At 41.7% G+C, this 21,830-nt stretch overlaps 1 protein-coding gene across 1 annotated transcript; it reads left to right on the top strand.

The window, feature by feature from the left end:
• Positions 1 to 1,695: 1,695 nt before the first annotated feature.
• On the top strand, positions 1,696 to 21,813 carry LOC116986717 (calcium-binding mitochondrial carrier protein Aralar2-like). The gene is made up of 4 exons (XM_033042317.1): positions 1,696 to 1,769; positions 7,499 to 7,657; positions 20,574 to 20,626; positions 21,438 to 21,813. The coding sequence occupies exons 2-4, from the start codon at positions 7,501 to 7,503 to the stop codon at positions 21,519 to 21,521; spliced, it is 294 nt and encodes a 97-aa protein (XP_032898208.1). The 5' UTR covers positions 1,696 to 1,769; positions 7,499 to 7,500; the 3' UTR covers positions 21,522 to 21,813.
• Positions 21,814 to 21,830: the final 17 nt, after the last annotated feature.

Here is a 21,830-nt window from a genome sequence, read left to right as displayed (position 1 = left end):
TCACTATGTCCAAAATATTCCCCTCCAGCCACCCACCCGTCACAATTTAAAACTAACTTGATTTCCCTCTTTCTCAGTACTTTGACTGGAAGTGTTAACTGTCACTTAACAGATGCTGATTGATGTTCTTGGTGTCTCTGGCATTTTCTAATGTTATTTCAGATTTTTAACATCTGCGATTTAACTCTTACCCCTATCATGCTGGCTACTTAAAGGAGGTAAAAATCAGCCAAAATCAGCAGTCAGTCGAGCATCACTGCGAGATAAATTGGGGTTGGGACATGGTTCACATTGTTGCCAGAAAAGGTCACATTAAGGATTCTGTTGCCACTTCAATAATCAAGTTGAAAAAATATATTGTTTTCTTGGGATTTGCGAAGAATCTCTAATTTCTTCGCCATCTTTAAATTCCTGACCTAGTCCATTGTTTAGCAACCAGGCAAGCTAATTTTGTGGCTCAGATGGACAGGCAATTGGCATTGTCATCCATGATAAGTGGATGATGGCTGCCATCATGCAGTCCCCTTATGTAAGAAATCATAATTAATGCTATCATCTGAATGACTCAACATTGGTCAACCAGTCTGGATAGCACCCAGTCCTCAGCGCACAGACCCAATTTGCCCCTGAATACAAAATCTTAGCATTTGTCTCCTGGATCAAAATCTGATATCTAGGTTGGATGCCTTAATTGGGAAATCTTAAGGAAAAAATGGTGTTTGTTACTATCCTTGTGCAGGATACCCATATTCCCACTTAATTATGGATGTCCTGTTCAATAGTTTAAGGGTATATCCCATCAGAAATGGACTTCCTTTATTGCTCTCATCTATCTGCTCTTATAGACTTTTGTCACCTGAAACATTTTGCAGGCATGAATCCTGTGGTTCGGCCTTTCAGGAACCTGTTCATCCAGGGTTCCCAATGCCACAATGGCCTTACAAGCCTCCCAGCACAGACCTCTTTTCCGGGTAAAACCAGGTCAATTGCTTCCACTTAAAAATCCAGGTCAAATACTTTTTTTTTCCTGTCAATTACACTTGAAGGTTGGATACAAACGCCAGATAGAGAAAAATCATGTTATACTTTAGGAAAAAAAATGTCTTAATGTATGAGCTTTTTAAATAATGTTGAGCAATATGAAGTCGAGCCTATTACTGCTTAGTCTTCACGCATTAAACTAATACAGTTGGGCGAGTCCAGAGCTAGAAGTCACAGTCTTAGAATAAAGGGGAGGCCATTTAAGACTGAGGTGAGAAAAAACTTTTTCACCCAGGGAGTTGTGAATTTGTGGAATTCCCTGTCACAGAGGGCAGTGGAGGCCAAATCACTCGATGGATTTAAGAGAGAGTTAGTTAGAGCTCTAGGGGCTAGTGGAATCAAGGGATATGGGGGGAAGGCAGACACGGGTTATTGATTGGGGACGATCAGCCATGATCACAATGAATGGCAGTACTTTCTATGTTTCTAGTTAAATTTGTTTTACATTAAATTTTTGATACCATTTCTACCAAATGCCTGCAGGATATTGAAAAATCTATTTAAACTGTTTTCTTAAATGATTTGATATGTTGTTTATTGAGGGTTAGGTAGATATTATGACATCTAACTTTGAAGGGCCAAATGGCCTCCTGCACCTATTTGCTATGTTCCCCTAAGTATTCTCACATTTCTGATTTCTCTCCCCTAGGCCAGTGATCACTCTCACCCTATTTTAAACCACATAGCAGAATCTGCATACAGATTTAGTCTTGGTTCTGTCGCAGGAGGTTAGTTGGTTTGTACATTTTTCTCCCCCTGCATGAGCAATTTTTCCCTTCCTATAGAGCTGATTCTTAATAGTTGGGATGAGAAACACTGTCAACGTTAGACACAAAAATCTGGAGTAACTCAGCGGGACATTCAGCATCTCTGGAGAGAAGGAATGGGTGACGTTTCCGGTCAAAACCCTTCTTCAGACTAGTCAGAAGAAAACGAGAGATACAGACGATGATGTAGAAAGATAAAGAACAATCTGCTACACTATTCTGAAGTCAACCTCACACTTACTCTTCTCCAAAAACTTTCCTGCACATTTGGCTCAACAGTGTGAACAGGTCTATTTGTCGTGATGCAGGGTCTCAATCCAAAACACCAACCTTCCCTTTGCATCCACAATTAACAAACGCTAATGGTGAGATTTTTTTTTTTTATCCTACAAACTTGTTCTCAGTGTGGGACCACTGATTTTCCTCAACTGGACGACAGTACTCTTGATAAATTCATATAATCTACAACCTCAACATGCTCACTTTAAACAAACTATCGAATAGTCAAGATAGAAAAAGCTGTAGTAACTCAGCGGGACAGGCAGCATCTCTGGAGAGAAGGAATGGGTGACGTTTTGGGTCGAGGCCCATCTTCAGACCAGTTAGAGATAAGGGAGACGAGAGATATGGACGATGATGTAGAGAGATGAAGAACAATGAATAAAGGATATGAAAAAAAGTTATGATGATAAAGGAAACAGGACATTGTTAGCTGTTTGTTGGGTGAAAACGAGAAGCTGGTGAGATTTGGGGGGGGGGGGAGAGAGAGGGAATGCTGGGATTATTTGAAGTTAGAGAAATCAATATTCATACCACTGGGCTACAGGCTGCCCAAGCAAAATATGAGATGTTGATCCTCCAATTTGTGTTTAGCCTCACTCTGACTATGGAGAGGCCCAGGAACGGCGGGTGCAGCGTCCGGGCGGTAAGTTTAAAAATGGAGCGCGGGGCTTTGTTCTTCAGAGGCCCAGAAGAGGCTGGTGCAGCGTCTGGGCGGTAAGTTTAAAAACGGAGCGCGGGGCTTTGTTCTTCAGAGGCCCAGGAGCGGTTGGAACGGCTGGTGCAGCGTCCGGGCGGTAAGTTTAAAACGGAGCGCGGGGCTTTGTTCTTCAGAGGCCCAGGAGCGGTTGGAGCGCCCACTCTGCAACGTTCCATCACACTTCAAAAGAAGTGGTCTGGAGGAAGCCGCTGATTGGTGAAAGCGGACTAAAGGAAGCAGCTGATTGGGAGTAACCCCGGGTTTGTATTTCTGCTTTCTGTTCAAACTTTTATTTAAGGGTACAGTGAGTTAAGGGTACAGTGCTTTTTAGTAAAGGTACAGTTTAAAGGATTAAGATTTTTATAGTGGGAGTGAGTTGATTTAATTTGGGGGTAAGCCATGTCAGTTTAGATCGGCCACGTGGATTGCTCATCCTGCAACATGTGGGAGATCAGGGATATTGTCGGTGTCCCTGGTGACTACGTGTACAGGAAGTGTGTCCAGCTGCAGCTCCTGGCAGACCGCATTGAACGGTTGGAGCTGCGGTTGGATTCATACTGGAGCATCCACGATGCTGAGAAAGTCGTGAATAGCACGTACAGTGAGTTGGCCACACCGCAGGTAAAAGTTAAGCGGACAGAAAGGGAACGGGTGGCCATTAGCCAGCGTCGCAGTAGGCAGGTAGTGCAGGAGTCCCCTGCAGTCATCTCCCTCCTAAACAGATATACCATTTTGGATACTGTTGGGGGAGATGGCTCATCAGGGGAAGGCAGCAGCAGCCAAGTTAATGGCACTGTGGGTGGCTCTGCGGCACAGGAGGGGAGGAAAAAGAGTGGAAGGGCTATAGTAATAGGGGATTCAATTGTAAGGGGAATAGATAGGCGTTTCTGCGGCCGCAAACGAGACTCCAGGATGGTATGTTGCCTCCCTGGTGCAAGGGTCAGGGATGTCTCTGAGCGGCTGCAGAACATTCTGGAGGGGGAGAGTGAACAGCCAGTTGTCGTGGTGTATTGGCACCAACGATATAGGTAAAAAACGGGATGAGGTCCTACAAGGTGAATTTAGGGAGCTAGGAGATCAACTTAAAAGTAGGACCTCCGACGTAATAATCTCTGGATTACTACCAGTGCCACGTGCTAGTCAGAGTAGAAATAGGAAGATATTTCAGATTAATACGTGGAATGAAAAATGGTGCAAGGGGGAGGGATTCAAATTTCTAGGGCATTGGAACCAGTTCTGGGGGAGGTGGGACCAGTACAAACAGGACGGTCTGCACCTGGGCTGGAATGGAACCAATGTCCTTGGGGGAGTGTTTGCTTGTGCTGCCGGGGAGGATTTAAACTAATGTGGCAGGGGGATGGGAGCATGAGCAGAGAGACAGAGGGGTGTAAAATGAGGGTAGAAGCAATAGGTAGCAAAGTGAAAAGTAAAAGTGGCAGGCAGACAAATCCAGGGCAAAAATCAAAAAGGGACACTTTTCAACATAATTGTATAAGGGGTAAGAGTGTTGTAAAAACAAGCCTGAAGGCTTTGTGTCTCAGTGCAAGGAGCATTCATAATAAGGTGGATAGGTTGAATGTGCAGATAGTTATTAATGAATATGATATAGTTGGGATCACGGAGACATGGCTCCAGGGTGACCAAGGCTGGGAGCTGAACATCCAGGGATATTCAATATTCAGGAGGGATAGACAGAAAGGAAAAGGAGATGGAGTAGCGTTGCTGGTCAGAGAGGTGATTAACGCAATAGAAAGTAAGGACATTAGCTTGGAGGATGTGGAATCAATATGGGTAGAGCTGCGAAACACTAAGGGGCAGAAAACGCTAGTGGGAGTTGTGTACAGGCCACCTAACAGTAATAGTGGAGTTGGGGATGGCATCAAACAGAAAATTAGAAATGCGTGCAACAAAGGTAAAACAGTTATAATGGGTGACTTCAATCTACATATAGATTGGGTGAATCAAATTGACTGGGGTGCTGAGGAAGAGGATTTCTTGGAATGTATGTGGGATAGTTTTCTAAACCAACATGTAGAGGAACCAACGAGAGAGCAGGCTATTCTAGACTGGATATTGAGTAATGAGGAAGGATTAGTTAGCAGTCTTGTTGAGTGTGGCCCCTTGGGCAAGAGTAACCATAATATGGTTGAGTTCTTCATTCAGAAACAAGGGTTCTGAACTGAAAGGTAACTTTGAGGGTATGAGACATAAATTGGCCAAGATAGACTGGCAATTGATTCTTAAAGGGTTGACGATGGTTGACTATATGCAATGGAAGGCATTTAAAGATCGCATGGATGAACTACAACAATTGTTCATCCCAGTTTGGCAAAAGAATAAATCAGGGAAGGTAGGCAGTGACTAGTGGGGTACCGCAAGGCTCATTGCTGGGAACCCAGCTATTTACAATATATATTAATGATTTGGACGAGGGAATTGAATGCAACATCTCCAAGTTTGCGGATGACACGAAGCTGGGGGGCAGTGTTAGCTGTGAGGAGGATGCTACGAGGCTGTGAGGTGACTTGGATAGGTTGGATGAGTGGGAAAATGCATGGCAGATGCAGTATAATGTGGCTAAATGTACGTTTATCCACTTTGGTGGCAAGAACAGGAAAGTAGACTATTATCTGAATGGCGGCCGATTAGGAAAAAGGGAGATGCAACGAGACCTGGGTGTCATGGTACACCAGTCATTGAAAGTAGGCATGCTGGTGCAGCAGGCAGTGAAGAAAGCAAATGGTATGTTAGCATTCATAGCAAAAGGATTTGAGTATAGGAGCAGGGAGGTTCTACTGCAGATGTACATGGCCTTGGTGAGACCACACCTGGAGTATTGCGTACAGTTTTGGTCTCCTAATCTGAGGAAAGACATTCTTGCCATAGAGGGAGTACAGAGAAGGTTCACCAGACTGATTCCTGGGAGGGCAGGACTTTCAGATTAAGAAAGACTGGATAGACTCGGCTTGTACTCGCTGGAATTTAGAAGATTGAGGTGGGATCTTATAGAAACTTACAAAATTCTTAAGGGGTTGGACAGGCTAGATGCAAGAAGATTGTCCTGATGTTGGGGAAGTCCAAAACAAGGGGTCACAGTTTAAGGATAAGGGGGGAAGTCTTTTAGGACCGAGATGAGAATTTTTTTTTTCACACAGAGAGTGGTGAATCTGTGGAATTCTCTGCCACAGAAAGTAGTTGAGGCCAGTTCATTGGCTATATTTAAGAGGGAGTTAGATGTGGCCCTTGTGGCTAAAGGGATCAGGGGGTATGGAGAGAAGACAGGTACAGGATACTGAGTTGGATGATCAGCCATGATCATATTGAATGGCGGTGCAGGCTCGAAGGTCCGAATGGCCTACTCCTGCACCTATTTTCTATGTTTCTATGGAGGAGAACTAGGACGGAAAGGTCAGTGTGGGAATGGGAAGGAGAATTAAAGTGTTTAGCAACCGGGAGATCAGATCAGTCCAGGCGGACTGAGCGAAGATGTTCAGCGAATCGATCGCTCAGTCTACATTTGGACTCGCCGATATATAAAAGTCCACATGTTGAATAACGGATACAGTAGATAAGGTTGGAGGAGGTGCAAGTAAACCTCTGCCTAACCTGAAAGGACTGTCGGGGTCCCTGGACAGAGTCGAGGGAGGAGGTGTAGCATCTGCTGTTGCAAGGGAAGGAAACTGGGGAGGGGGTGTTTTGGGTGGGAAGGGATGTGTTAACTAGCGGGTTGCAGAGGGAAAGGTCACTGCGGAAGGCGGAAAGGGGTGGAGATGGGAAGATATGACTAGTGGTGGGATCCCGTTGGAGGTGACGAAAATGTTGGAGGATTATGTGTTGTATGCGACAGTTGATGGGGTGAAAGGTAAGGACTAGGGGGAGCGAGGGTGGAGCTGCGGGGTACCGAGCTGACACGAGTGAGGGCCTCATCTATGATGGGAGAGGGGAACCCCCGTTCCATTAATGGAACAGCTCATCTTGGGCGTGGATGTGGTGTATACGGAGGAATTGGGAGTAGGGAATAAAGTCTTTGCAGGAAGCAGGGTGGGAAGAAATGTAGTTGAGATAGTTATGTGAGTCAGTGCGTTTGTAATAGACGTCAGTCGATAGTCTATCTCCTATGATGGAGATTGAGATCGAGAAGGGGAGGGAGTTGTCGGAGATGAATTTGAGTGCAGGATGGAAATTAGTGGTGAAGTCCAGGAGTTCTTCATGGGTGCAGAAGGTAACACCGATGCAGTCGTCAATGTAACGGAGATAGTTCAGGAATAGGGCCAGTGTACGCCTGGAACAGGGATTTGTCATCTCCGACACCTCCCTCCCCTTTCTAGATCTCAGCCTGTGCCGCAAGTTTCTTCAGCTTTTCTGTCTATCTTTGGTTTAAACCAGTATCTGCAGCTCCTTCCTGCACAACCCTATCAATAAGCTTTACACAACCTTTACATAAGCGCTTTTACTACTGATTTGGTGCGGTATTTTCTCTCAACTGTCTCCCACACTACTTTCTGATGACAGGTTAATAGTGAGTTAGAGTAACTTCTGGTACATTATTATTAAAACTCTGTATTGGCATCTTCTTTTGTAATTGAATGTAGCTGGCAGATAGATAGAACCTAATTGATGGATATGCATTCTATTGAAGGAATATGTTAAGGTTTCTTGCCTTGTTTTTTTGCTGCAGACTTTAAAATAAATATTATGTCTTCTCCTACAGCCATGGGTGCAACTTCTGTCTATCCCATTGACTTAGTTAAAACTCGTATGCAGAACCAACGCTCAACTGGGGCCTTTGTTGAAGAGATTTTATACCGTAATAGCCTTGATTGCTTCAGGAAAGTACTGAGATATGAAGGCATCATTGGACTTTACAGAGGTTGGTTGTGCATTATTCTGCAATCAAATCTCACAATTGGCAGGTGATGTGATCCTCTTCTTGTTGCAAAAGGAGGCAGCAGATACTGCAACTTAATAGATATACTATGTTTTAATACTTTATGCATGGTGTTATCATTCTATGATCCCCTCATGGAATAGTCATTTGAAATTAAGAACAAATATATTTTTCCTTTCATTTTCCCTGACATTTTAATTTACATTTCTGAAGTTTCCATTAATGTTGACTTGAGAAATTACCGGGAAGATATTCCAAAAGTTAAAACCCTCTGATTTCCATGTGAGAAAAATTGAAAAATGTGTTGGAACTTGCTCTTGGGTGCATTTGTTAAGTGTGATATGAAAATGTGTTTTGTTATACAGTAAACCCTCGTTATAACGGTCCCTTTTATAACTGATTTTGGATATAGCAGAAGGACCTGCCAACTTATCCCCCAGCTCGCACCGTTTCCCCGGCCGTTTAGAGCCTCGGCTTCCGATCCCAACCCCGACTCGCAAAGTGCACCTGTGAACATTACTTCATCCACCGCACGGTCTGGTAACGCAGTGTTGTTGCAGCTCAAGTTGTAGCCCCTGGGGACAGCGCTTTCTTACAGCCACCAGGAGGCATTGTGGAGCTTCCTCCCCTCTCAACTGCTGTTGCTTAATGTCGGCGGTGGCTTTTTCCGCTACTCGCTCGACTACCGCCGCCTACAGACACTCTGTTCACTCTATTCCACCCCCCCCCCCCCTACTGCCTACACCTCCTCCTCCTACCCAGAGTCATTGACTATTCCACCTTGGAAGCGACAGCAGGTGAGGGGATGGAGTCCCATGGTCACCGAGCGTATCTCATCATTGGCAGCGGCCCAAAAAAAAGCACTGTCCAAGGGCCTATAATTGTTTTAAAGTGAAATGGCACAAAGTGCTAACGTAATTCAGGCGACTGAATCAGTCCTGACGAAGGTCCCAATATCACCTATCCACGTTCTCCACAATGCTGCCAAACCTGCTATAATCAGCATTCTTTGTTTCAACTACACATAATGATAATACCTTACTTGGTTATAATGAGCAATCGGCAATAATGGACACCATTAACTACCCCCTATGGTCCGTTATAACGACAGCTTACTGTATTCCATTTCAGAAATGTATTTCCTTTGTTATTCGTTTACAGTTAATCTCTATTGTATTATATGTACAATCTCTGGTGAAAATACTCAATATTTACCTTTTAATGTGACTTTGCTGATCATAATATGAGATGTTATGGTAATAACATTTTGGTTGGACCTGCACCCCACCCGTGTCAATCTATTCAGTATTGGAGCACCAGCAGGAGATGTCAAAAGGCAACCATTGGATTGGTTGAGTGATCAAAATGGGCTAATTGAGCGGCCATTAAATGAAGGCAAGGTGTAATTGAGTTGCCATGCAAAGAGGGAATTTTGGAGGACATTTGTAACTCAGTGGGAAGGGAGACAAAAGTAGGTAGTTTGGGAATGATAAGGAGAATGAAAGGATTAAAAGAGAATACAAATATCCAATCCTAACTGACGGTGAAATTACAGCAGTGGAAACGACGAGAGAAAGCAGAGATGTTGGCAAAATCTTTTGCTAAAATTCACAGTTCAGACCATGTTAGTGAAGAAGGAAGAAAAGGAAGAAAATACCATAGCAGAGAATAGACAGTTAATACGGCATGAGGAAGACACTAACGATGTTCTAAACAAACCATTCACAAAGACAGAATTCAACCGAGCTCTTAGAAAACCAAGATGTCAGCACCAGGTAAAGATCAGATTTGTTACACCATGTTAAACCATTCAGTGAAACATCAAGGATTTTTTGTTAGAATTTTATAATAAAGTGTGGGGAGGTGGGAATTACCGCAAAGGTGGAAGGAGGCAGTAGTAATCCAATAGGAAAGCCAGGTAAAGATCTGACAAACCCAGGAATTATAGGCCTATTGCATTAACATCCACATATGTAAAGTACTGGAAAAAAATGGTAAATGAAAGGGTTAACATATTATGTAGAAAATAAAGGATATTTATCCAATTACCAGAGTGGTTTTAGGAAGGGAGAAACACCATGGATCCAGCTATATGTTTAGAACATGAAATTAGGAGAGCACAAATTAATAGAGAAAGTGTAGTAGCTGTATTTTTTGATATGAGAAAGCATATGATATGATGTGGGGAGAAGGGTTATTAGTGAAATAGGTAAATTGGGGATGAAAGGTCGTATATTTAAATGGATTAAGGATTTTTATTGGGAGGTCAATACAAGTACAAGTTGGAATCAATACTCAGAAACATTAGATATTGTAAATGGAACACCTCAAGGGAGCATAATAAGTCCTTTACTATTTTTAGTAATGATAAATGATGTGTATGATGAAATTGTAAATGAAATGGGAGTTTCAGTTTGCGGATGATGGGGCAATCTGGAAAAGGGGGAGAAATGTGAAGTTTATTGGGCAGAAACTACAGAGGGCTATAATAAAGGTACAAGAGTGGTATTATAAATGGGGATTCAAATTTCTGTGGAAAAGACAAAGATAATGTTTTTTACTAGGAAGGAAATTGGTAGTGAGGTTAAACTAAATTATAACCAGGAATGGAGAGAGTAAAATACTATAAATTTTTAGGTTTATGTTTGATGAGAGGATTACAGTGGTAGTTCATATTCAGAAGTAGTGGACAAATGTAAGAAGATACTGATGTAATGAGATGTTAGTTGGATGTGATTGGGGGGCAGATAGAAAAGCTTTGAAGGCTAATACAATGGGTTTAATTAGATCTGTGTTAGATTATGTTGGTGGTGTATGGGTCCGCATCAAGTACTTCGCTTAAAAAATAGACAACATTCAATATCAGGCATTGAGAATATGTACAGTGCAATAAACAACTCCACAGCAGCATTACAGGTTGAAATGGGGGGAGATGCCTCTAGAGATGAGAAGGATACAGCTTTCATTAAATTACTGGATAACCTACAGGGCCAGAGTCAAGACACCCAGCACAAGTTACTATCAAACCAATGCTGGAAAAGGAGAGAAGGGAAACAAAAGTTTTGGAATGGACAGTGACCCAGAGAGCAGCACAAATCGGCATAGCACAATTAAATGTGGTTCCAACGTTCCATTACCTTCAATTCCACCTTGGATACTTCCAGATGAACAGTAGACTTTACAACATTAGAACAGGAAAACAAGGATAAACAACATAGGTATAATTCAGTCATCATACAGGAATACATTGACAGATACTACAGTTTTGTCCAAATTTATACAGATGCATCAAAAGATTCAGTAGATAAAGTAGGAGTAGCATTATTGTACCAGAATTTCACATCAAAGTAGGGAAGAGGATCAATAATGAGGTATCAGTATACACAGGTGAAATGATTGCAATATTGTTAGCGGTACAGTGGGTCGAGATACTAGGCCTTTAAGGACAGTTATTGCTCAGATTCAGGGTTAGCAATAAAGAGTTTACAGCACAGCCATTCAGACAGTAGACCAGACATTTGATTGAAATACAACAACACTATTCAGATTCAAATGATGGGGCTTACAGTCATATTTTTATGGGTACCAGCACACATTGGCATTAGGAGGAAACGAAATGGCAGATAAGGTAGCAAAAAAGGTAAGCAAAAGAAGTAAAGATTGATTTAAGTATTAACATAGGTAAAACTGAAATCAAAGACATTATTAAGCCAAAGACTGAAGGAAAGATGGCAAAAGCAATGGGATGAAGAGCGGAAAGGACGGTGGTTCTACAGAGTCCAGAGGAAAGTGGGAGAAATGAGCTGTGCAGGAAAAAACAGAAAAGAGGAGACAGTAATTTCAAGAATTAGATTTGGACACACTGGTCTGAACAGTACACTTTTTATAATAGGCAAGCATAATACAGGTAGATGTGAATACTGTGGGCAAGAAGAGACAATAGAGCATGTCATTGTACATTGTGAGAGGTATGATGAGGAGAGAGGAACGGATGAGTGAGCAGTTCAGAAAAGAAAAGAATACAATTTGATTGGTAGATATTTTGCAAGGGAGTTCATATAAGTGCTATCAAATCCTGTTGCTTTTTGCCACCGCCAAAAAACACCCATAGAAGAAGAAGAATTGAGTTGCCAATTAGTGGTGGCTGTGTTGGAGAGACGCTGTATTGAAGTCAACTACTGTGTGCAGGGTAATGTGGAGACTGGCTCAAGAACTTACATGCCGCGTGGAGGTTTAAAAGACTTAGATGTAAGGGTTTGGCTCAAGAGGCTTCAGCCGGAGGTTGGCAGAGAGCGATAGAGATAAAGGTACAGTCGCCATTTCTTGTTGGTGTGATTGTTGCTGCTTTTTTTCCTCTGTTTTACTGCAGTGGAGATGTGCAATATTACTCCTGCAAGATGCGGAAAGTCAGGAAATTGCGGTACCCTGATGACTACATCTGTGGGAATTGTGCCCAGGGCAGCTTCTTACCGATTATGTTAGGAACTAGAGATGCAGCTGATGAGCTCAAAAACGTCTGGGTGATCGAGAGTTTTAGATAGGAGAGTAATAGCGAGTGGTCATGCCTAAAGTAGGGGAGAGAGATCGATAAATTACCACAAAAAAATGTAATGATCAAGAGAGTGCAGTGTCTTCTGAGGCCATTCTCTTCAAACAGGTATACCTTTTTAGATACTGCTGAGGGAAGGGAGGGGGAGGGGGAGGGAGGGGGAGGGGAGGGGGGGGGTGATCCATCAGGGATGAAGCAGCAGTAACAGTTAGGTCTGTTAAGGACAGCTTATTGTTCAGGGTAATGGGCTGCAGGCGAGATAGAGGTTGGGATAAAAGAGATGGGGATGTTGCTTTATTGATTAAGGAGAATGTCACAGGCAGCAATCCAAGATGATATACAGATGATTCATCCAGTGAGGCTCTATGGTGGACCTGGGGGAGAAAAAAGGCGATGATCGCCTTGTGAGAATGTACAGTAAACTCCCAAATAGTCAACAGGAATTAGAAGAACAAATATGCGGGAGATTGCAGGCAGCTGCAAGACTATAATATTGTCCTGGTTGGTGATTTGACGTTCCCATAAGGACTGACATAGTGCTAAGGTCTTAGACAGGGTGGAATTTGTCAAAAGGGGCGAGTGTCAGTATTACTTGAAGTTAGATAAATCATATTCATACCACTGGGTTGTAAGCTACCCAAGCAAAATATGAGATGTGTCCTCCAATTTGCGATTAGCTCTCCCTCTCTCTCCATCCCTCCTCCAACCAAGTCACACCAGGTTCCCTTCAACTAGCAAACGGCTAACAACGGCCTGTTCCTTTGTATTGGTACTTTTTTTGCATGTATTTCATGTGTTTATATCTCTCTACATCACTGCCTATACTCCGTTTCTTTTCCCCTGACTAGGTGAAGAAGGGTCTCACACAAACGTCATCCGTCCTTCTCTCCAGAGATGCTGCATGTCCCGTTGGGTTTCTCCAGCATTTGTATCCATCTGCGCTTTAAACCAACATCTGCAGTTTTTCTACACAATTTATTGAGGGCGTCTGTGAGCAATGGCCAATCACTGTTGCAATGCTGGCTTGGGCTATAGCTTTGACAGCTTTGGCATCATCGTGAGCGGGCTGCTCAATGCTTTGACAGAAAACTGGATCCTATGGTCTCTTCGTCACTTACATTGGATGTTATAGGGGCTGCTATCCCACTCTATTTTGTGTGGAAAGCCTGGAGATTCCTCTCTAATAACAAGGTCAACGTGATGGCCCAATATAATATATTATAGAAACAGACATAGAAACATAGAAAATAGGTGCAGGAGTGGCCATTCGGCCTTCGAGCCTGCACGCCATTCAATATGATCATGGGCTGATCATCCAACTCAGTATCCTGTACCTGCCTTCTCTCCATACCCCCTGATCCCTTTAGCCACAAGGGCCACATCTAACTCCCTCTAAATATAGCCAATGAACTGGCCTCAACTACCTTCTGCGGGGAGAGAATTCCCAGATTCACTACTCTCTGTGTGAAAAATGTTTTCCTCATCTCGGTCCTAAAAGATTCTATCCAGTCTTTCTTCATATGAAAGTCCTGACATCCCAGGAATCAGTCTGGTGAACCTTCTCTGTACTCCCTCTATGGCAAGAATGTCTTTCCTCAGATTAGGAGACCAAAACTGTATGCAATACTCCAGGTGTGGTCTCACCAAGACCTGTACAACTGCAGTAGAACCCCCTGTTCCTGTACTCAAATCCTTTGCTATGAATGCTAACATACCATTCGCCTCTTCACTGCCTGCTGCACCTGCATGCCTACTTTTAATGACTGGTGTACCATGACACCCAGGTCTCGTTGCATCTCCCCTTTCCTAATCGGCCACCATTCAGATAATAATCTACTTTCCTGGTTTTGCCACCAAAGTGGATAACCTCACATTTTCCACATTTACTGCATCTGCCATGCATTTGCCCACTCACCCAGCCTATCCAAGTCACCTTGCAGCCTCCTAGCATCCTCCTCACAGCTAAACACTGCCCCCCAGCTTCGTGTCATCCGCAAACTTGGAGATGTTGCATTCAACTCCCTCGTCAAATCATTAATATATATGTAATAGCTGGGGTCCTAGAACTGAGCCTTGTGGTACCCCACTAGTCACTGCCTGTCATTGTGAAAAGGACCCGTTTACTCCTACTCTTTGCTTCCTGTCTGCCAGCCAGTTCTCTATCCACATCAATACTACAACCCCAATACCGTATGCTTTAAGTTTGTATACTAATCTCTTATGTGGGACCTTGTCGAAAGCCTTCTGAAAGTCCGATATAACACATCCACTGGGTTCTCCATTATCCACTCTACTAGTTACATCCTCGAAAAAATTCTATAAGATTCGTCAGACATGATTTACCCTTCATAAATCCATGCTGACTTTGTCCAATGATTCACCACTTTCCAAATGTGCTGCTATCCCATCTTTAATAACTGATTCTAGCAGTTTCCCCACTACCGACGTTAGACTAACTGGTGTAATCCTCGTTTCTCTCTCCTCCCTTTTTAAAAAGTGGTGTTACATTAGCTACCCTCCAATCCTCAGGAACTACTCCAGAATCTAAAGAGTTTTGAAAAATTATCACTAATGCATCCACTATTTCTGGGGCTACTTCCTTAAGTACTCTAGGATGCAGCCTATCTGGCCCTGGGGATTTATCGGCCTTTAATCATTCAATTTACCCAACACCACTCCCGGCTAACCTGGATTTCACTCAGTTATGACGTTTTTAGAACTGATTCACTAACACTCAATCCTATGAATAGATCCTCCAACCAAGCAAGGTGTCATTGTTTCAACTGCCACTGCAACCAAGAGCTCATTGTGACCTTTACAACAACGGGCAGAGCAGTCCCATCATTGGTGTGGTTTGAACTGTGTCTGCAGGAAGAGACAGATTGCTGGCCTCTATAAAAACGAGCCAAATGTATTGATCTTTGGGAATTGGCAAATTATTGTTTATTATTCTTGAACAACTGCATGCTCAATCAGCTATGAGGCATTTTTCAAAAAAAGCTCTGGATTGAATTACTCTGCAAAATGTCAAGTGGCATTGTCACTTTCTTTGTCAAAAATCCTATTAAATTTCCACTTGAATGTATTGATATTTACAGAGCTGGCAGTTAATCTTTTATGTTTTGCACCAGTGTAATTTAGATGTACCTTCTCGAAGATGTTCATCTTCATTCATTTGAGGTTGTGTCTACCCTTTTGTAAAGTCTGTGGTTATTTCAATACATGATTAGGGTTCAATTCCCTCTGCTCCAGATTATCTTCCCAAATTGCCTTTATTTGAGTGTAAGTATGTTTCTGGTAAGGCTAGACATTCAAGTTCATCCATCCCAGCTTCCAACTGGAGTTCTTGCAATCATAGAAGCCAGTCTTAAACTAATTTGATTCGCGACATGTGATTTGAAGAAAAGAATTCTAGTGAGAACACTAGAAACCACAAATATATGAGGTCAGTAACCCCCTGACTGTAGAGCTGCTCTTCAGTTCTGGCCAAACTAGCATTTGCAAAATTTGTACCTAATAACATTGTGGAAAATTGCCCACTGTGTCAAATCCCAAAAAAATCCAATCCAGTTTATTATTGCCCCATCAAGCTATTCTTAATCAGCAACATGGAGGAAGGTGCTGCACTTACTCACCAATAACCTGGGTGGTTTGGTTTTGTTAGGTGCTTTGATCCAGGTATTACAGCCTTGATCCATGTGGATATCCAAGAAGATAGTATTTGACATGTGACATCTTGGAACTCTAGTAAAATTACAGTCATTGACAATTGAAGGCAAACCCTCCACTGGTCATACTTGTTGGAGGGTAGTTGTCTCATTAATGTGTTAGTAATAGGCAGATTTCTTGGTGATTGTGCATTTTCATTTCTTGCCCAGTATTGCCCATCAGGCAAGAAACTTAATAGTGTACATAAGGGAAGCTTTAACGTGCCTAGTTGAAACCAATATGTGAATACAAGGTGCTGAAAGTGGGTTGAATTTCCAGTGCAAAGTTGTAGTGTAAATTAATTTAACTTTTTGAGAATTTGGTAGGTTGGGTGAAATTTTATTTGGATTATTAAAATATGAAACTTTTTAAAAAGGGAGGGAGAGAGGAAAACGGGGAATTACTGACCAGTAGTCTAACATCGGTAGTGGGGAAACTGCTAGAGTCAGATATTAAAGATGGGATAGCAGCACATTTGGAAAGTGGTGAAATCATTGGACAAAGTCAGCATGGATTTATGAAAGGTAAATCATGTCTGACGAATCTTATAGAATTTTTCGAGGATGTAAATAGTAGAGTGGATACGGGAGAACCAGTGGATGTGTTATGCGGTCAGGTGGCAGAGGTATGCGTTGGGGAACAGTTCGGTACCAGTGATCACAATACCATTAGTTTCAATATAATATGGAGAGGGTCAGAACTGGACCTAGGGTGGAGATTTTTGATTGGAGAAAGGCTAACTTTGAGGAGATGCGAAAGGATTTAAAAGGAGTAAATTGGGACAGTTTGTTTTATGGGAAAGATGTGGAAGAGAAATGGAGTACATTTAAAGGTGACATTTTAAGAGTACAGAATCTTATGTCCCTGTTCGGTTTGAAAGGAAATAGTAAAAATTGGAAAGAGCCATGGTTTTCAAGGGAAATTGGACACTTGGTTCGGAAAAAGAAAGAGATCTACAATAATTATAGGCAGCATGGAGTAAATGAGGTGCTTGAGGAGTATATAAGAATGTAAAAGAATCTTAAGAAAGAAATTAGAAAAGCTAAAAGAAGATATGAGGTTGCTTTGGCAAGTAAGGTGAAAGTAAATCCAAAGGGTTTCTACAGCTATATTAATAGCAAAAGGATAACAAGGGATAAAATTGGTCCATTAGAGAGTCAGAGTGGACAGCTATCTGCAGAGAAAAGAGATGGGGGAGATATTGAACATTTTTTTTCTTCGGTATTCACACCAAGGAGAAGGATATTGAATTATGTGAGGTAAGGGAAACAAGTAGAGTAGCTATGGAAACTATGAGATTCAAAGAAGAGGAAGTACTGATACTTTTGAGAAATATAAAAGTGGATAAGTCTCCAGGTCCGGACAGGATATTCCCTAGGACATTGAGGGAAGTTAGTGTAGAAATAGCAGGGGCTATGACAGAAATATTTCAAATGTCATTAGAAACGGGAATAGTACCGGAGGATTGGCGTACTGCGCATGTTGTTCCATTGTTTAAAAAGGGGGTCTAGAGTAAACCTAGCAATTATAGACCTGTTAGTTTGACGTCAGTGGTGGGCAAATTAATGGAAAGGATACTTAGAGATAATATATATAAGCATCTGGATAAACAGGGTCTGATTAGGAACAGTCAACATGGATTTGTGCCTGGAAGGTCATGTTTGACTAATCTTCTTGAATTTTTTGAAGAGGTTACTCGGGAAATTGATGAGGGTAAAGCAGTGGATGTTGTATATATGGACTTCAGTAAGGCCTTTGACAAGGTTCCTCATGGAAGGTTGGTTAAGAAGGTTCAATGGTTGGGTATTAATGGTGGAGTAGCAAGATGGATTCAACAGTGGCTGAATGGGAGATGCCAGAGAGAATGGTGGATGGTTTGTTTGTCAGGTTGGAGGCCAGTGACTAGTGGGGTGCCACAGGGATCTGTGTTGGGTCCACTGTTGTTGTCATGTACATCAATGATCTGGATGATGGTGTGGTAAATTGGATTAGTAAGTGCGGATGATACTAAGATAGGTGGGGTTGTGGATAATGAAGTAGATTTCAAAGTCTACAGAGAGATTATGCCAGTTGGAAGAGTGGGCTGAAAGATGGCAGATGGAGTTAATGCTGATAAGTGTGAGGTGCTACATCTTGGCAGGACAAATCAAAATAGGACGTACATGGTAAATGGTAGGGAATTGAAGAATGCAGGTGAACAGAGGGGATTGGGAATAACTGCACAGTTCCCTGAAAGTGGAATCTCATGTAGATAGGGTGGTAAAGAAAGCTTTTGGTGTGCTGGCCTTTATAAATCAGAGCATTGAGTATAGAAGTTGGGATGTAATGTTAAAATTGTACAAGGCATTGGTGAGGCCAATTCTGGAGTATGGTGTACAATTTTGGTCGCCTAATTATAGGAAGGATGTCACAAAATAGAGAGAGTACAGAGGAGATTTACTAGAATGTTGCCTGGGTTTCAGCAACTAAGTTACAGAGAAAGGTTGAACAAGTTAGGGCTTTATTCTTTGGAGCGCAGAAGGTTAAGGGGGGACTTGATAGAGGTCTTTAAAATGATGAGAGGGATAGAAGAGTTGACGTGGAAGCTTTTCCCACTGAGAGTAGGGAAGATTCAAACAAGGGGATATGACTTGAGAATTAAGGGACTGAAGTTTAGGGGTAACATGAGGGGGAACTTCTTTACTCAGAGAGTGGTAGCTGTGTGGAATGAGCTTCCAGTGAAGGTGGTGGAGGCAGGTTCGTTTTTATCATTTAAAAATAAATTGGATAGTTATATGGATGGGAAAGGAAGGAGGGTTATGGTCTGAGCGCAGGTATATGGGACTAGGGGAGATTATGTGTCGGCACGGACTAGAAGGGGTCGAGATGGCCTGTTTCCGTGCTGTAATTGTTATATGGTATATAGTTATAAAGTCCTTCTGGACTTTCAGAAGGCTTTCGACAAGGTCCACATAAGAGATTAGTATACAAACTTAAAGCACATGTATTGGGGGTTCAGTATTGATGTGGATAGAGAAGCTGGCAGACAGGAAGCAAAGAGTAGGAGTAAACGGGTCCTTTTCAGAATGGCAGGCAGTGACTAGTGGGGTACCGCAAGACTCAGTGCTGGGACCCCAGCTATTTACAATATATATAATGATTTGGACGAGGGAATTGAATGAAAACATCTCTAAGTTTGCGGACGACACGAAGCGGGGGGCAGTGTTAGCTGTGAGGAGGATGCAAGGAGGCTGCAAGGTGACATGGATAGGCTGGGTGAGTGGGCAATGCATGGCAGATGCAGTATAATGGGATAAATGTGAGGTTATCCACTTTGCGTGGCAAACACAGGAAAGTAGACTATTATCTGAATGGTGGCCGATTAGGAAAAGGGGCGATGCAACGCGACCTGGGTGTCATGGTACACCAGTCATTGAAAGTAGGCATGCAGGTGCAGCAGGCAGTGAAGAAAGCGAATGGTATGTTAGCATTCATAGCAAAAGGATTTGAGTATAGGAGCAGGGAGGTTCTACTGCAGTTGTACAGGTCTTGGTGAGACCACACCTGGAGTATTGCGTACAGTTTTAGGTCTCCTAATCTGAGGAAAGACATTCTTGCCATAGAGGAGCACAGAGAAGGTTCACCAGACTGATTCCTGGGATGTCAGGACTTTCATATGAAGAAAGACTGGATAGACTTGGCTTGTACTCGCTAGAATTTAGAGATTGAGGGGGGATCTTATAGAACTTACAAAATTCTTAAGGGGTTGGACAGGCTAGATGCAGGAAGATTGTTCCCGATGTTGGGGAAGTCCAGAACAAGGGGTCACGTTTAAGGATAAGGGGGAAATCTTTTAGGACCGAGATGAGAAAAACATTTTTCACACAGAGAGTGGTGAATCTCTGGAATTCTCTGCCACAGAAGGTAGTTGAGGCCCAGTCAATTGGCTATATTTAAGAGGGAGTTAGATGTGGCCCTTGTGGCTAAAGGGATCAGGGGTATGGAGAGAAGGCAGGTACAGGATACTGAGTTGGATGATCAGCCATGATCATATTGAATGGCGGTGCAGGCTTGAAGGGCCGAATGGCCTACTCCTGCACCTATTTTCTATGTTTCTATGTTAATCTCAGAGAATTAGCAGCGTTAAGAGATATTGGTGTTGGATGATCTGTGGTGCTATTGGAAAATAACATTAAAAATGTAGTGGAATAAATGGGATAGCTATATTAAACCAGACAATTCAAGTGTAAGAGAAATGCTGGTGCATACTTAATGGATAAACAGCCATTATCTATTATGGCACTCTTGGATTCGGTAGCTACAAAAAAATGTCGATCATTATGCAAATGTATTATTTTGCAGATGCGCTCATCTGCCGCCCCCATGTTTTTCTTTTTAATGTTGTGCAGTTGTATTTCCAGCTATTTCAGTTTTTTATTTTATATTTAACCATGCACAAATGTTAATTTTCTCTTTAACGTGGCAATTTCTTTTTGTAGAAATACAATTAATTGTAAGTGATAAAAACTGCTCCTGCTCCTTGATATGCTAATAATTTTTTTTGTGTAATAATAATTAAATAGCTTTCTTTTCCCAAAAGAGGAAGTATATTTGCATTAACTGAAACATTAATTCTAATCCTTGTGTCTGACATTAATCTAGGTCTGTTACCACAAGTGATGGGTGTGGCACCTGAGAAAGCCATAAAACTTAGTGTGAGTGTTGTAAATTTATATTTAAAGAAGTATATTGGATAAAATATGATTACACACAATGTTTTACAGTGCTCAAGGTCAAAATCTGAAATTTTGGCAGCTGAATGCTGAAATATTGATACAGTTTTTTCCCTTAATTTAATATATAATTACCATATATTAATTATACATATAATTACCATACATAGTAAATTTATATACATACCATAAAAAACATATACATTTTTTTGCAAATTTCACTTCTAATTTTGTCGTTTGTAAGTCTTTGTTCAAGTGTTGTTGGTGCTGGCAAATAGGACTTTTCATGAACCCAGACTATCAGATCTTAAGTTGTTATGGTATTGCGAAATTGAATGCTTGATCTTTAAAGCTCATAGAATGCTAATCCATAACCCCATATAATGCTGAATCCACATCCTGTAAAGAATATCCGTGTTTTTCTGTCTTCAATACCATCTGTGCTCTGCCCTGCGAGAGATCCACAAGGTCTGCAGGTATAAGGCTGGTATTATGTGGTACTTGTAAGCCATCGGCCCAGATCTATTGAACTGAAATCACCCCAAATCATCTGGAGTTGGTTTTAATGTATTTCTTGAAATAAAACTAATGTAAGTATAATTTCTTAGAAATAATATTCTAAATTCCTACGCAGGAGAGATTTTCTGTGCGTGTTTAATATCAACATGCTTTTTACGTGATTATCACTGTTGAGAACATATAAATTTTTAAGATGCTGTTGACATTTTAACTTAAATGTATCTTGAAGATAAATTCTATAAAACTTATTTCAAAGTATTTGACTTTATTATAGATGAATGATTTTGTGAGAGACCTGTTTATTCGGGGAGATGATTCCATCCAATTGCAGCAGAAATACTTGCTGGTGGATGTGTAAGTATTAGTCTTTATAACAGGAGTTGGCAACCCGGTTCTAGTAATAAACTTTGACATTTATATATTTAAGAAATATTACGTCTACTGAACATAGTAGTTAGTTCAAGAATCTTAAGATCAACTTTGCGTTTTTTGTGCAAAAACAACAATTTAATTTAACACAACCATTTAACTCAATTTAACATAAGCATCGACTACAGTGGAATCAACATTGCAAAACCAACAATTTAACAACAACCAACACAGTTTAATATTAACATCCACTACAGTGGAATCAACATTCCTCACTGTGATGACGGCCCAATGTTCA

Source organism: Amblyraja radiata, chromosome 2, assembly GCF_010909765.2.
Source record: "Amblyraja radiata isolate CabotCenter1 chromosome 2, sAmbRad1.1.pri, whole genome shotgun sequence".
Lineage (NCBI taxonomy): Eukaryota > Metazoa > Chordata > Chondrichthyes > Rajiformes > Rajidae > Amblyraja > Amblyraja radiata.
Note: the sequence above shows the minus strand (reverse complement) of the source record. Positions and strands in the feature narration are given on the sequence as shown.

Bases quoted from the DNA above. Each gene is read 5' to 3' on its own strand.
- LOC116986717 (XM_033042317.1), top strand. From the start codon at position 7,501: ATGGGTGCAACTTCTGTCTATCCCATTGACTTAGTTAAAACTCGTATG. The intron at 7,658-20,573 runs GTTGGTTGTGCA...ACATTAATCTAG, and splicing joins CATCATTGGACTTTACAGAG to GTCTGTTACCACAAGTGATG. The intron at 20,627-21,437 runs GTGAGTGTTGTA...ACTTTATTATAG, and splicing joins AGAAAGCCATAAAACTTAGT to ATGAATGATTTTGTGAGAGA.